The sequence below is a fragment of the Hydra viridissima genome, unplaced genomic scaffold (genome assembly GCF_058129835.1).
Source record: "Hydra viridissima isolate aposymbiotic clone 2 unplaced genomic scaffold, HvirCarnegie_v1 scaffold_1, whole genome shotgun sequence".
Taxonomy (NCBI): domain Eukaryota; kingdom Metazoa; phylum Cnidaria; class Hydrozoa; order Anthoathecata; family Hydridae; genus Hydra; species Hydra viridissima.
In genome coordinates, this window is record NW_028324300.1 from 37,337,055 (window position 1) to 37,351,961 (window position 14,907).

General features: G+C 28.8%; 2 protein-coding genes across 4 annotated transcripts; both read right to left on the bottom strand.

The window, feature by feature from the left end:
* Positions 1-904: 904 nt before the first annotated feature.
* LOC145192195 (disabled homolog 2-like) lies at positions 905-7,799 on the bottom strand. Of its 2 annotated transcripts, none has more exons than XM_090100961.1 (9): positions 7,701-7,799; positions 6,597-6,663; positions 6,132-6,187; positions 4,610-4,681; positions 4,370-4,471; positions 3,442-3,573; positions 2,423-2,584; positions 2,254-2,319; positions 905-2,147 (listed from the first exon to the last, which is right to left on the bottom strand). In XM_090100961.1, exons 2-9 carry the CDS (start codon positions 6,613-6,615, stop codon positions 1,386-1,388), a joined length of 1,371 nt encoding a protein of 456 aa, XP_089957087.1. In that variant the 5' UTR covers positions 6,616-6,663; positions 7,701-7,799; the 3' UTR covers positions 905-1,385. The 2 variants fall into 2 exon arrangements, with proteins under 2 accessions (XP_089957087.1, XP_089957082.1); XM_090100956.1 differs by having other exon boundaries at positions 7,596-7,776.
* A 4,838-nt stretch (positions 7,800-12,637) lies between these two features.
* Positions 12,638-14,712, bottom strand: LOC145192335 (uncharacterized). 2 transcript variants are annotated; one of them, XM_090098752.1, is made up of 2 exons: positions 14,545-14,712; positions 12,638-13,495 (listed from the first exon to the last, which is right to left on the bottom strand). In XM_090098752.1, exon 2 carries the CDS (start codon positions 13,443-13,445, stop codon positions 12,969-12,971), a length of 477 nt encoding a protein of 158 aa, XP_089954878.1. In that variant the 5' UTR covers positions 13,446-13,495; positions 14,545-14,712; the 3' UTR covers positions 12,638-12,968. The 2 variants fall into 2 exon arrangements, with proteins under 2 accessions (XP_089954878.1, XP_089954872.1); XM_090098746.1 differs by having other exon boundaries at positions 12,639-13,495; positions 14,487-14,710.
* Positions 14,713-14,907: the final 195 nt, after the last annotated feature.

Sequence of the window (14,907 nt, forward strand, 5' to 3'; positions counted from 1 at the left end):
ACATAACCAATGTTGCACAACTACAGCAGGCTTTGGAAAAGCTTCGGAAAGAATTTCCAAGAGAATTATGCATCGGACAAGTTGAATCTATGCCTAGACGAGTTGGTGCATGTATGAAAGTTCGAAGTGCGCATATAAAATACTACAATGCGCCCTGACTCTAAATTTTTGCTGTTTTTTTTTTTTTTTAAACAGTTGTATATATATATATATATCTCATGAAAAAGTATCTTAAATTTTTTTTTTTTTAAAAAAAAAAAATTTTTTTCTTATTTTGTTTATAATACCACTGTTAATAAAGTTTAAAACAATTTAAATTATTGACTTTTTTTGCTTGCTTTAAATTTTAAAAAAATCGTATTAAAAATCAACTGACTCTATACTTATGCAATCCACTGTAGTTTTGTTTAATTAAAACCGGTAGTTCAACAGGGAATTCTGGTATTTGTAAAACCTATCATCCGACTAGTATGGGTCTCCGCATTAACATCAAAAATGCAAAAAAATATTTAATTTTCTTAATGCACATTTTTGTGCCTTCCATATTTTGTGTCTATAAACTATAATGGTATTTTAAAATCAAATACAATAAATCTGCTCACCTTTTAACAAAATTTTCAACAACTTTACAATTTTTTTTTTGCAAGGAACCTCCATAAATTAGGATTTTTGCAGAAGCTAAAAGCAAGAACAACTGATAAATGGTATTTGCTACTTGTTACGATTTTATAAAAAAGGCGCTACGAGTGCGGTAACTTTAAGGCCACAATAAAATAAAAAAACTTATTTTAAACACTTCTTGACAAATACAAAAACTAAATGTAAAAGTTTTTTTTGTTTTTTTAACCTTAGTAATTTTTAAATTTTTTCACCCAAAATCTGGTTGTAAAAAGAAAAACAATAATAACACAAAAGTAAATCTATTATCTCTTTAAATTCATCAAAACATTTTTGAAAACTTTACGAAATAAAATATAAAATTAAATCGTTGATGAAATAACTTCTTTGTATATTGCGCGAAAAAAAGAACGAAAAACTACGCTATAAATCAAAGAAATCAAAAACGGAAAAAAAACAAAAAAAAAACATAAAAATAAGTAAATCAAAATAGAATTTGTAGGCTAGAAACATCAAAATATTTAAAAAAATATCTATGAGTATATAATTGCTGTAATTTACGCTTTTATATATTACGTTTAATTAAAAATATAATCTATTCTAATTCCTTTTTAAAAAAATATAATCATTAACAAAAAATCTCATAAAATTGTCGACAAAATCGTTTAAAAAATATATATATATAAAAACAAGTTTTGATGCCATGACATTTTGAAACGATAAATTTTTTCGACGGTCAATTTTTAAGATTTCCTAATGCTAAAATCTTAGCCGAGCAAATCAAATAAATCGTTTTTTGGTGTTGAGCTTTCGTTAAGCAGTTTTGGAGATGTTGATGAACCAGACCCTTTTAAACCGGTTTGGTTGTTTAAAAAAGCAAACGGATCTGAAGTATTAAGTTGTGACTTTTTAACATCTTGTCTTGGTGCAGGAGTTGGACGGGTGACTGTCCAGCCAGAATTGTCTTCTTGGGTAAAATTTTGAGATTGCTGGAAAAATGGATTGTTTGTTGCCGGACGATGAGGAGAAACATTGGGGGTACCAAAATTTGCAGTAGCTCCAAACGGATTGTTTACAGCTAATTGAGGCTGCTGGTACAAATTATTTGGAACTGGAACTGGAATACCAGTTTGTTGGTAATGAGTATAAGCGACTTTACCTATAGGAAATGCTCCCTGGTAACCGTATGTGTTTGGTTGTTGATAAAATGTGTGTTGTCTGTGCATTTCGTCAATGTTCTTCTTCAACTCTGCAAACGGATCACTAATTAATAAAGGAGCATCTATGACTTCATCTTGAAAATGTTTTTGAGGAGTAGAAGGTGGCGCTATCAAGGTAAATAAATCATCTGAAGCGCTATTATTTGTCTTTGCTTTTGTTGTGTCTACAAATAAAGGAGGACTTCCAAACAAATCAACACTTTCTTCAGGCTTAAACACAAAGTTGTCATCTTCAAATGGGTTAGGAGTGGGTTTTTGGATTTGAAAATTGGATGATGTGACTAGTGAATCTTCACCAACAAAACTATCCTAAATACAAAATATCACCAAAATAGAAATAATAATAAAAATAAAAAAAAACAAAATTTTTAAAATATTAAAATTTATAATTTAAAATAATTAACAAAAAACATACAGCTTGCATAAATTGGATTTGATCATTAAGTGTGTCCCAGTTCAACAAGGCTCCTTCTGTTCCATTCTAAACAGGCAATGTGATATCAATAGATAATAGATTGCATGTTTAATAAAAATCATTTACTACAAACAAATAATAGGTAAAGTATATTAGAAATCTTACTTACCTCAGTTTTCGCAAAGTTATCATCATGTTCTAGAACTTCATTAACTGGCTCAATAGCCTTTTCTTCTGACGTAGAGCTTTCTGTGCCCGCCTCTTTACTATTTTTGTAGCGATCAAAAACTTCTTGGAATAACTCTTTTAAAGTTTTTGTTATCAATTCAGCCTAACAAGAGAGAAGTTTTTCAATTAATAATCAACAAGATAGGTTTATTGGATATTACAATATATCAAATGATTGTATATTACAATATATCAATTCAGCCTAACAAGAGAGAAGTTTTTCAATTAATAATCAACAAGATAGGTTTATTGGATATTACAATATATCAAATGATTGTATATTACAATATATCAATTCAGCCTAACAAGAGAGAAGTTTTCAATTAATAATCAACAAGACAGTTTTATTGGATATTACAATATATCAAATGATTGTATATTACAATATATCAAATAAATGTATACTGCAATATAACAAACTATTGTATATTACTGAAAGTAACATAAGCATAACTGTAACATAAATTAAAATGACAAATGGTCTGGGTCCAAACTACAAATTATGAAAAGTGCTTTAACAAAAAATTGACACATTGAGATTTTTTTGATCAATATTTATTCAAAATACCATAAAATGAGAAACAATGAAGGTATTAACTTTTATTTGAAAGAAAAATTGTTCTTAGATAGAAGCCTAATTAAGAATATCATGTTAAAATAAATTTCACCAAGTTTCATAAAACTAAAAAGTTTTTTAGAGGCAGAAAAAGAAAACAAACAAAATGAAAAAAATTTTCCTTACTATATTTGATTAATGGCTTAATTTAAGCACTAAACTTTTCCTGTATTTTTTTGTACCTTTTGGGCCCAAATAAACATTGCTGTCACATGTTTTGTTACACGTTTTTAATACATTTCTAAAAATTCTTACAAAATAATAATCTTTTTGCTAAGACTAAAGTTATCCCGCATACCTAAGAATCAATCAAATTACCAAAAAAATTACCAAAAGTAACTCACCTCTTTTGGTGTTCGTATTGCAAATAGCTTATATCCATCTTTTGTGCCTACAATATACCCAAAAGTTCGTTTGTCATCACTGTCATGGCTAATAAATGAGATTCGTTGAATTGGATGTGCATGAATTATTTTCTAAATAATTAAAAGATAAATAGCCAAATTATGATAAAGTAAAGTAATATAACAGAAAAAATATGATTGATAAATTTATAAATCACAAGGAAAATCTGGAAAAGTTTTAAAGATCTGTTGTTGTCTGTATTCATACTTAAAGAACAGTTGTTGAAATTATTTCAGTTCAATATTTATCTATACAAGTAGCATGATATTAAAGTTTTCTACCCCAGTCAATTTTAGCATTGTTACTTTAGAGATAAATTATTTAACTTTTCTTATTGATTAACAGTCTTGGTGATTAACAGTCTTGGTAGATTTTGAAATAGTTTTGTTGAATGGGTAAATTCAGTAACTGTCAATCTGGTTTGACTTGTAACAGAAATAGATGTTAAATGTAAGTCATCAATGTTTTAATAAAGATAAATCTTAATGATAGCATAACTTGATATCTAAACACAATATTTATCTAAATTGTATTGAATAAAAATGCTTCCAGATCAAATGTTCTTCCTGTATTAGCACAAAGGGATTTTTTCTAGTTGTCAAGGGGACACACTTGGCAGTCTTGAGGGGGGTAAACTAATTGAAGTGTTTTTTAATTGAAAATCACTTTGGATATGGATTTGGACTGACACCAGGGCTATACTCCATTTCAAAGCTTAAACCATGAAGCTGGATTGCAATTCTTTTATTCTCTCCAGGCAAATTTCTGATTAAGAATAGGCTTTTTTAATAGGTTAATAAATAACATTTTTTATAATTTTCTAATCAAAGTTCTTGCTTCAAAAAACTTACTAATGATTAGCCTAACCTCAGTTTGCTCATCAAGTAATCGTATTCCTTTCAGTGTGATGTTAACTGTAATACGCTGCTTGTGTTCTCTTTTCTCCTTGTTCATTTTCAATGCATATTGCTTAGAAAGATTAAGTAAACAAAATCACTTTTCTTAAAGCAATAATATAGTAAAAATAAAATAATAAGTAAGCTTCAGCAAAGAAGGATTTAAACGAAATATTTTTAAAGGCAATGAGTATTTAGCAAGAGAAAATACCTTTAATTTATTCATAGCTTGTTGACAAACATCATCACCACGTGATGTTGCAACATCACAAAAACCAATTAACTAAAAGGAAAACTTAAAAATTTAAGCCAACTCCAATGTAAGAATTGCATAAATATATACAATACAGGTTTTAAATTTAGAAATAAAAGGAACACCATTTACACTTTAACTTTTTATTTCATCACTTTTTATAGGTTTTAAAACATTTTTTTGTTCTAAAAAGTTTTATATAAAACTTTTGTATCTATGGATCAGTATGATCTAGTTGCAGCACTTTACTCAGGAGCCTACCAACTAAAGATACAACTGTTAAAAACAATTACTTCTTTGTAGATGATTTTAAATTGAAAAATGCTAACTGTAAACAAATATTATAAAACAATTTACCAACTAAATTGATATAAATTGATCAAAACTTCAATTACTGCACACATTGGCAGTTTGCAACTCTTCATTTTAAACAAAATAAGGTCTAAAAACTAATTAAGTTAATTTCTGACCATTTAAAGCAAAGTATCTTGAAAGTTTAATTACTTCTTTTAGTTGCCTAAAAATGCATTAGGCTCAAATTCTGAAGCTGCAGCAATTTCTTGAAACTTCTTAAATTCTTGAAATTTTTTTGATGGTTGATGCATTAATCTTTGGATGGACCATACACATGAGTACTTGAATACTATTGAGCAACTTTATGCTTTTCCATGTATCTATAACACATAAGTTATGGGCTACACAGTGTTCCTGTGATAGATATGGATTGGTTCTTTTACTTGTAAACATCACCAATTTCTGAAAATCTCTGCAACAATACAAAACTCTCAAGTACAAGGCCATCAAAAAGAGTTTTGAGTACCTTTGAGTTTTTGGGTTTTCACCTAAAAGGCAGGATCAGACCTTTGTTGACACAAAAATATGTATTTTTAGTCATGAAAATCAGCATTGTTTACTTATCATTTCAATAAACTCATATATATATAACTTTTGCCAGCTGCCCAGAAGAGTAATATACTTTGTCATTTAATTATTGAGGTGCTGCACAAAAAATATGAAATTATTTATTTTATTGACTTAAAAATAGTTATCAGCTAACACTTTTACTTTGCCACTATCACTTTCACATCTTTTCTCTAAAGAAAGTTAAATCTTAAAAGATAAATCTTTCCAAAAAAAAGATATTTTTAGCTATTACTTATAGCTTTTTTAGTTTGAGAATGTAAAATAGCTAAATAAAAAAGAGTGAACTTCTCATAGAACACTTAAGCACTAGTAGAATTAAGTCAGAGCAGAGTTATCATGTTTTGAGTATGCTAATACAATAGCCTTATGTGCTCACCTTTTTCATTCTACTCCACTAGAGTTCACATTACAGTAGAAGAACATTCAACAAGTGCATGGAGGCAACCAGTGCATATAACAGCAATTACTTTATAGTTCCCATTTTTAAATGGGAACTTTTAAATAATTTTTTTTCATCTTTTTTTTATATCAGAATGATTAATAAGAACTAAACTACCTTGCATTTGAAATCAACTCCAAAGCCATCAAACTTGCTAATTTCATTAGTTAATTCTATCAAAAAAAAAAATGAAGAGGTTCAATTGTGCTTTTTGGGAACATCAAACATCAAATTTTTATAGTAGTAAAGAACTTAAAATTAGGTAATTTTTTAATCTACTAAAACTTTGTCTAAAAAGCAACCCTTCTGTTATTATGGTTTAAGAAAGGAAAAGATAAAAAAACAACTATGAAACCTAGCTATACATTTCTTTTAATGAAACTATACTTTCTTTATGCCCTGTGCTTTGAATTCATTCAGAGTACACCATATTGTTAAGGTTAGTGAAACTCAATCAATTAGTTACAATATCCAGTAACTCAATGAAAAACAGAAATTAATTCAAGCAATTTACCTTTCTTATCCCTATGCATATACTACCTTGTTGACTTACATTGAAAAATATGTTTTAAAATAAATTACCTTTCTTTGATTTTCCCATTTTTAGCCTTTGAGCTTGATATATCTAGTCAAGTTGTATTTCTTTATTCTAAAATAATATTTATAACTTATGATAAATGAAAAATAATTGCAACAATACATAAGTATAATATTGATAACAAACAATGTAAATAAAAATTGGACCCAAACACTAAATCATTATCATTAAGAAAAACCTATTAATAGAAATTGATTTTTAAGTATTTAGGGTCAAATTGGATTTTTTAATGATTTTAAAGTATTTGGGGTCCACTAAGGGTTAATAATAATTATACAAAAACCAAAATTGGATATTTTTAGTGTTTTAACCAGCTTCTTCTCTCTACCCCTTTTTACCACTATCTCAAAAAAAAGTTATAAAACACAAAAAGTATTTTTTCCTTAAACTGTGCACATATTTCTAATGTATGTTTTATCTCATATTTAGAATATTGGAAATGGTAAATCACTCTCTTCCAAATACGGTGTTTCAATGAGTCATAGAATAGATACTTTATATGAAATTTCCTTGTCCCCTCAGCAATAATATTTTCTTTATTCAAAGCTGATTTTCAGTTTAGCTTATCGGGACTTCATGTTTGGTAGATTTTTTATTATTATTTTTTTTCTGCTCACCTGTTGGTTACTATGCACACACCTAAAAAAAATGAAGGAAAAGGCAACCATATTTATTTATTGATGGTTATATATAAATGGGTTTTTTTCTTATCTTATTACTCAAACATCAGGTTAGATAACAAAACCCGAATTTATTTTTTTCAATTCTATGAATAAACTAACATAATAAATTCTCCTGAGAAGAATAGACCAATGAAGAACAAATATAATTTATAAGAATTGAGATTTTACTAACAAAAGATTTATGCACTGCATATATCACAGTGTAGATTTAATGATTTAGTGAAACGATTGACCATAATAGCATCAGACACAATAAAGAATGATTTAACATAATCACATTACAACATATTGCTAAAGTACCTAACAAATTGTTTTCCGCTATGAAACAGATGTCAGCGATTGTTTTAACTATGGTATAGTATTTTCTTCATTTGGTAGGTATAATATATATGAGAGTTGACTTACATTTATTGTGCAATTTTAGTTACTACACAGATAGAGATCAACGTTGTTTATTTTGGAGCGCGATTCCCACGTGAGTAATTAGAAAATTAGCCTGAACCTGACCTTCAAAACTAACTCTTTGATATTGATATTTTAAATATATTTTAGTCAGTGTGTCCAATTGATTTGAATTTACTTATTTTTAAACTACATGCTCTACTTAATGAAATGGGATACGACTGAAGCAATATACAACACTTAACCGCAAAATTAACGCACCACTTATAAATTCCGATTTATCTAGAAAAAAAATTATGTATTTCCCGATTTATCAATTACAAAGATAATGATGTTTATTGTTGTAACATTCAATAAACCACTTTATATGGAGGCGGCTCTGTGATGCTTTTATGGCGAAATATCTTGAACAGCTCGCATAGAGCTTTTCATTGTTGGTGGTGGGCGTCTAAATTCTGAACGATGCATAGCAGAAATTTTAGAACCTTTTGTGGTGCCTTTTGAACCGTACATTGGAGATGTCTTTCTTCTTATGCAGGATAATACAAGACCACGCCACATACTGTTACTGAATGCTTAAACAATCTTAATATTTAAGTATTTGAGCGACCAGCTTGCAGTTCAGATATGAAACCAATAGAGTGTCTTTTGTCGTAAATAACGTCTTCAAGATTCTAGTAGCGTGTTAACGCGTGTAAGGTGTTAATGTATGTAGGTGTTAATGCATGTAGGTGTTAATGCATGTAAGGTGTTAATGTATTTAATTTGTTGAAATAACGCGATTGTAAAACTATATAAAAAACGAATGGAGTTTGTAAAATGGCAAAGTTAAAATTTAGAGACGGGAAAAATAGTATCGATCTCATAAAGAAAACATAAACTCAGTAGTTGTCTCAGGGAAGGTTAAGAGAATTCCCCAAAGTTTGCGACAAAATGGGACGCCGTGTTAGAAGACAACATCGACCACCTTCGATAAAACTTTATTGCAGCTTATCTAAGCTTAACAGCTTAGATAAGCTGTGATTAAGTTTTATCCGCGTGTAGGAAGAAACGATTAGATCTCGAATTTAAATTATACCATGGCGCTGTCAGGCTGTAACAACATTAAGAGATGGTAGCACTAGTTATTGAGAAGTCAAAAATGTTTCAAATGAAGCTGTATTTGTGTGCATAACAATAATGATCATTTTACTTTACTTTATTAAACGAACCATATTTTTGGGTTTTTTTAGTTGTATATTAATCAGTTAGATAAAGATGAATTGATGATTACCATCAGCGCACTATGGGATAAAATAATAAAAACTGATCACAAAAATCAAAAATCACAATTTTTTTATTTTCAATTTAGATATGATTTTTTATTAACAAGGGATTATAGAAATTTGTAGCTAAACGAACTTTGAAAATATCTCTCACGGTATTCATATTGTAGGTTATCGAAATTGATATTTATTAATGAAAAAAAAAAAAAAAAAAAGAAAATTTCTGATATTTCTTGCAAAAAAATTGCACAAACAAGTAGAAGCTTTTCCCACAACACATATTTAATAGTTACAAATGTGATTCTTAGCAATTGATTGCAACTGATCAGATCTATATTTCTCCACGTATAAAACATTTTAAGAAATATTTAGAGATACGGAATTTGGGGTTATTACCATATTTTGGGCTTTACAAGACCCGCATTCTTTATAGTATCAAAAAGTATCAATTATTTTGGTACCAAATGAAAGATGAATACTCTGGGTTTCAAAAAGGTTAAGGTTATATACCCCTCAAAATCCCCGTTTGAGAGTTATAGAATTTCAAACAGAATGATGGAATTTCACAAAAACCTCAATTTGAGGGGGGTGTAAACTTAATAAAGTCATTAAAGCCGGATCAAAAAGATATTATTGTATCAAATTTGAAATTTGTTGATGAATATAAATAAAGTTTAAAATTAAAAAAGAAATAACAAACTTGACTTATTACCCTCATATTTGGGGCTGGGGGGCTAACATTTTGGGGTTTTTGTTGTTCCCAGTCTCCAATCAACGCAATTTTTTGCGTAGCATCCTCATTCCTTACATACATGAACATACTTAAATATGGAGCTTTCTTCGTGTTTCAAAGTTGCTTAGCTCAAACATCAAAAAATGTTGTCTATGGCCTTGCTAATACATACATGTGATCATCTTTACAATTTGATTTTATATCAAATATTATTTCTGAAAGCCTACATGCACAAAATATTTAAGTATAACTCGTTTTTAAGTAAAAATTCTTGCTGCCCTTAATTGTCACGAACATTTGGACTTTGAAAAATTTGGTTCTTTCTGCCATGAAACATATTCCTTATCAGTAAGTATAAATGGTTCAAAATGCCTGCCTCTCTTCATAAAATTCTTTGTCATTCAAAAAACATTATGAAACTACCATTATCACCTGGATTTTTTGGTGAAGAGGGAGCTGAATCTTGTAATAAGTACTATAGGGAGAGTTGTAGATATCTTCCGATGAACCTAATGCTCAATTAAAAACATCTTTGCTCGATGTTTTTTATTGAGCATTAGATTCATCGGACCCTATAGTGTCTTCAGCAAAACTGGATGTGAGAATGAAAAGGATTAAACATCAGGTATCAGGTGCTGTAAAAAATTTCCTATTATTTAAAAACTATGAACAAGAAGCTGATTGGGGCTCTACAACTGAGGAATCAAATATCATGGATTTAAATTAAGGTTCTCTTATTGACTATTTTGAAGACATGGACTTAGATATTTAGCAGTAAATTTTTCATATTTATTAATTATTAAATAACTGCAATATCTACCTACTTATAATATCTTATAATATAATTCTTAATGCCATAATAAAAAAACCCAAACTATTTTTCATTTACTTTTTATTGAGAACATTTCAAAAAATTGAAAATTGGATGGAGTTATGCAGAAAGGAACCAACCCACAAAATCCTTTCTCAGGACTAAGTCCAATCTCCAAATCTCTAATTTTGCAAATATTCTGATGAAAACCAATATGGGGTTTTTGTGATGACATTTACAGGCATAAACAAAAAAAATAATTATCACAAATATTTTTGTGCAAAATTTGTATATTTTTGTCCCATAGTGCAGCGGCCAGAATTGGCGGTCAACATTTGGTTTTTCCGTTAACAACGAAAAATAAAGAATAAAATTAAAACGTCCATATACCAGTTTTTTTTTTAAATAAATCGAATTTAAAATAATTTACATTATTTAATTTATAAGACAAGATTCCAGAAAAAAAAAAATCCTATATCTTCTAATTAAAACTTCAAAAAAAATTTTTAAGTCTCAGTTGGAAGTTTGTACTTTAATTCGTTATTATTCGCTGTTTTAACGTAAAAACAAAACACCTGTAACGACTTAAGTAAATCCCTTAGCGACAAAAATGTCAGATCGTATTTAATGTAAAACATATTGAAGTAACACATGCGCAAGCAAATGGCATTGTTGGGAGACTTATGCAAGTAATAAGGGGAAAAAAAAACATCTTACTTCATGGAAAGAAACTTCGTTATTATTTACCAAAGATATAAGAAGAAAATCGTCACCTGTAACGGCTGATAAATCACCTTCCGATAAATTTGACTGAAAAACCAAAAAAAAAATAACACAAAAATTAAGTAATATTTTGACAAGAAATATTCTACAAAGACAAAAGATGATTTAACGGAGGAGATGCGGTTTTTGTAAACGCCATGAAAGTGGCGGGGAGAAGCTAGACTCAAAATATTGAAAAATACTTGAATTAAAAGTGGATGAGAAGGTTTAATTACTGCAGATGAAGAAAGAACGAGTTCGCGCGTAGCAGATCTTTCATAAAGAAAATTGTAAAACCTGAAAACGAATTTAAAAGTATATATATACATATACTAAATATTAAGACTTTCCGATTAAGCTTGTTTTAAATCTTCACGAATAGGGAGAACTGTCATAATTCATCAAGCGTTACGTAAGATTACATTAGTGCGTTCATGCAGAACGAAATAAGATTCGTGATTTGGATATTGTTGTTTGCTTTTTATTGTTATTTGTGTTTTTTATAAACCTAACATGAGCCCTGATTCATTTGGAGATTATTTTTGATACCCACCTCTGCCAAAAACATCACTTAACCATAAATTGTTTCGTGCTTTACCAAAAAATACTTTTATAAACAAAAAATTATTTCCGTATCGAAGAATTTTTTAATCAATTTGATTGTTTTGAGGCTTTGATAATGACTTTTTATCTTTATCTTGACGTTCATGACGTGACTTAATGTGAGTTATTATCAGCTAAGGAATGTTTCTCTTGAAAAGCAAAAAGTTTTATATTTTTATTTAGCAGTTGAAATGTTTCAGATGGTTAAGCTGCAATATAATTCAATATCATTTTACATTCAGCACATGTTTTTTTTTGTTATTGTACTAAGTTCTTTTAATAAATTATTTCCTTCTGTAATTTTTTTAGATCTATTGACTGTAAGTGAACATAGAAATAATCTGTAGGGAAATACAATCACAAATAGTGCCCAAAGTCACCCCAGCTGACGTTAATAAATGTATTTTTTTGCTATGTGTAAAGTAAATCTTGTTAGGTTTTAATTGAAATTAAGGTTGCAAGCCCATTGAAACTGGGAGAAGGAGGGAAGAGGGGCAAGTGGCTTCCTAATGATTTTCGGAAACTTTAATGTGCTTTTTATGTTTAATTAACTTGTAATTTTTGTCATGAGAAATTTAAATCTTTTTTTTTTTTTTTTATTATGAAAGGAATTTTTTTTTTTTTTTTTTTCATATTAAATGATTTGCATTTTACAAGACTACTTTTTTAAATATTCAGTTCCTGTTTTATGTTTTAAGAACAAATGTTGCTCCGCCGATTTGGCTGGTTGGTAGTTGAAAAATAAAAAAGTCTGTTATAAATAAGTTGATAACTTGTCATTGGGGGTTCCAAAGCATGTCAAAACGCGTTTGTAAACGCGCGTTTGTCAACACGCGTTTTCTAAGCAAATTAGTTACAATACATGTCCAAAGTTCTCAAAACAACAAAAAAATATATATAAATATTTATTTATAGTTATAAAAAATGTTTTTAAATAATTAAAACACGTATTTTTAAGTGGGAAGTTTCCAATCTGGGAAAACTTTATGAAATATACAGCCCCTTGATTCATCTCGCTTGGTTAAAAAATTTTGGACAGCAAAGCTTGATCCTATCTTCTCAAAGCGCTTTTTTTATTCAACTTTTTCTCTTTTTCTTTAATAATCGCTCAAATAATTATCTATAGGAGAATAAGAGATGTCATAAGGCGGTGGCGCTGGAAAATCGGTCTGCGAACTCTCAACCAACACGTCGGGAAGGTCTTTTTTATATATTTGGTTTAGCTCAGTATAATGATCATTTGGTTTAAGTTCTAACAACACAAAGTCAGTTTTTTTAAAAACTTCACTTCGCTTACTTTTAATTTCCTGTGGCACTTCGTATTCATTCTCTTCCAGATTTTTTGATGAAGGTATCTGGTGGCTCAGTCGTTGTACGACACCAGTGTCAGGTAAAACCTGAGTCTTTAAAGGTATTCTATCACCTCCGGGAACTGACTTTTTTCGTGCAGTTAATGTTTTTATAAATGTTGCATTGATATTACAAACTTGATAAAGGTAAACTACGCCAGATATTATACACATGAATATAATAATTGCTAAGAAAATGTACATCAAAGTGAATGCGATTGACATTTTGTTATTCTTTAATCTAATTATTTAAACTCGGAAAAAATACGGCTGACCTATCAAAAAAAAAAAATCAACTGTAAAGACAATTTATAAGGTTTTATGATTTATTAACAACTGATAAGAAAATGTAAAAGAGAAATAAGAATAGTAAAAAGTCTATAAATATTTTATACATAAAAGAATAAATTATAAATATATATGTAAAAACTTTATTTAGATAAAAACTATTTCACAACTTTTGATTAAATGGCTAATCCTTCTGTTTATAGGTTGATCGGTGTCGTTTTTTAATTGGTACTTTAAAACAGTCTATTAGGTAATATTTTTAAAACGCCTTTTAAAAAGATAAAAATCAAAAAAAAAAGTACAATAAAACGAAGACGTTTAAGGATTTTGATTGTTTATTATCTTACATCTCGTTAATAGATTTTCGTTTAATGTCGTTAACAATTAATTTCATCGTTTATTAAATTTCGTTAAATAATAATATTCGTTGAACTGTGTAATTTTTTAAAGAAGGTGTTCACACACAACCAGTGGTTTCCCGCTAAAATTACTTAGGGATGACTAAAAGGTGTGAGTGAACATCATCTTCACAAACATTCGCCGTCCTTCTGCCAATCAACATCACAAGTGCAGGATTGTACCATACTTAATCTTAGTTTGAAACCAGTCAAATTTCTCGACCAGTTTATAAACCTTTTAAAAATATTTTATTGAAACAAGAAGCCATGACAAGATTTGTTTTGATAATAAAAATCAATTTTTATTTCGGCATCAAATCTTATTTTGAATTTTTACTCTCTAAACACCATTTGACTATTGTTGATGACCAGATTGTTTGCTTTATTGTATTTTTCTAAAATTGGTAACTTTTTCTTGTATAATTTGTAATAAATTTTGCATGTTAGCAATAAATTCTTTATTTATTTTTATAATTCTTTATTTAATTTTACTCGAAGAGAAGTTTAACATAGAAAATTATAAATCAGATAATGGAAATAAATGTGTTTAACCAAAATAGTAACAAACAAAAAGTCATACCAGTAGCTATCATAAACACCAGCGGAAATCTTAGATACCTTTTAATAAACCCGCTCACCTTTTATAATTGTAATGAATGTCTTTTGTAACCGGAAAATGATCTTATTTCTATGTATAAACATTGCCATGAAATGTTGAACCTTTTGTGACGCTCACAAGCCGTTTTTGTGACATAAGGATATTGGCTTTCACTTCAGTTTGTTGCACGTGTCTGGGATTTTAATTTGTTAAAACAAACTAAATGAACGAGTTGAGACTGGATTTAACATTAATAGCATTTCTTTCGTGAGATTAATTAATCTAATCCAAAACTCATTCAACTCTTTGAAAAAAAAGAAAGAAAAAATCACCCTTTATCAGTTAGTACTTAAAATATTTCGCTTACCGTTTCTTTTCAGCTTGAAGTTAAGCCTAATTGGCT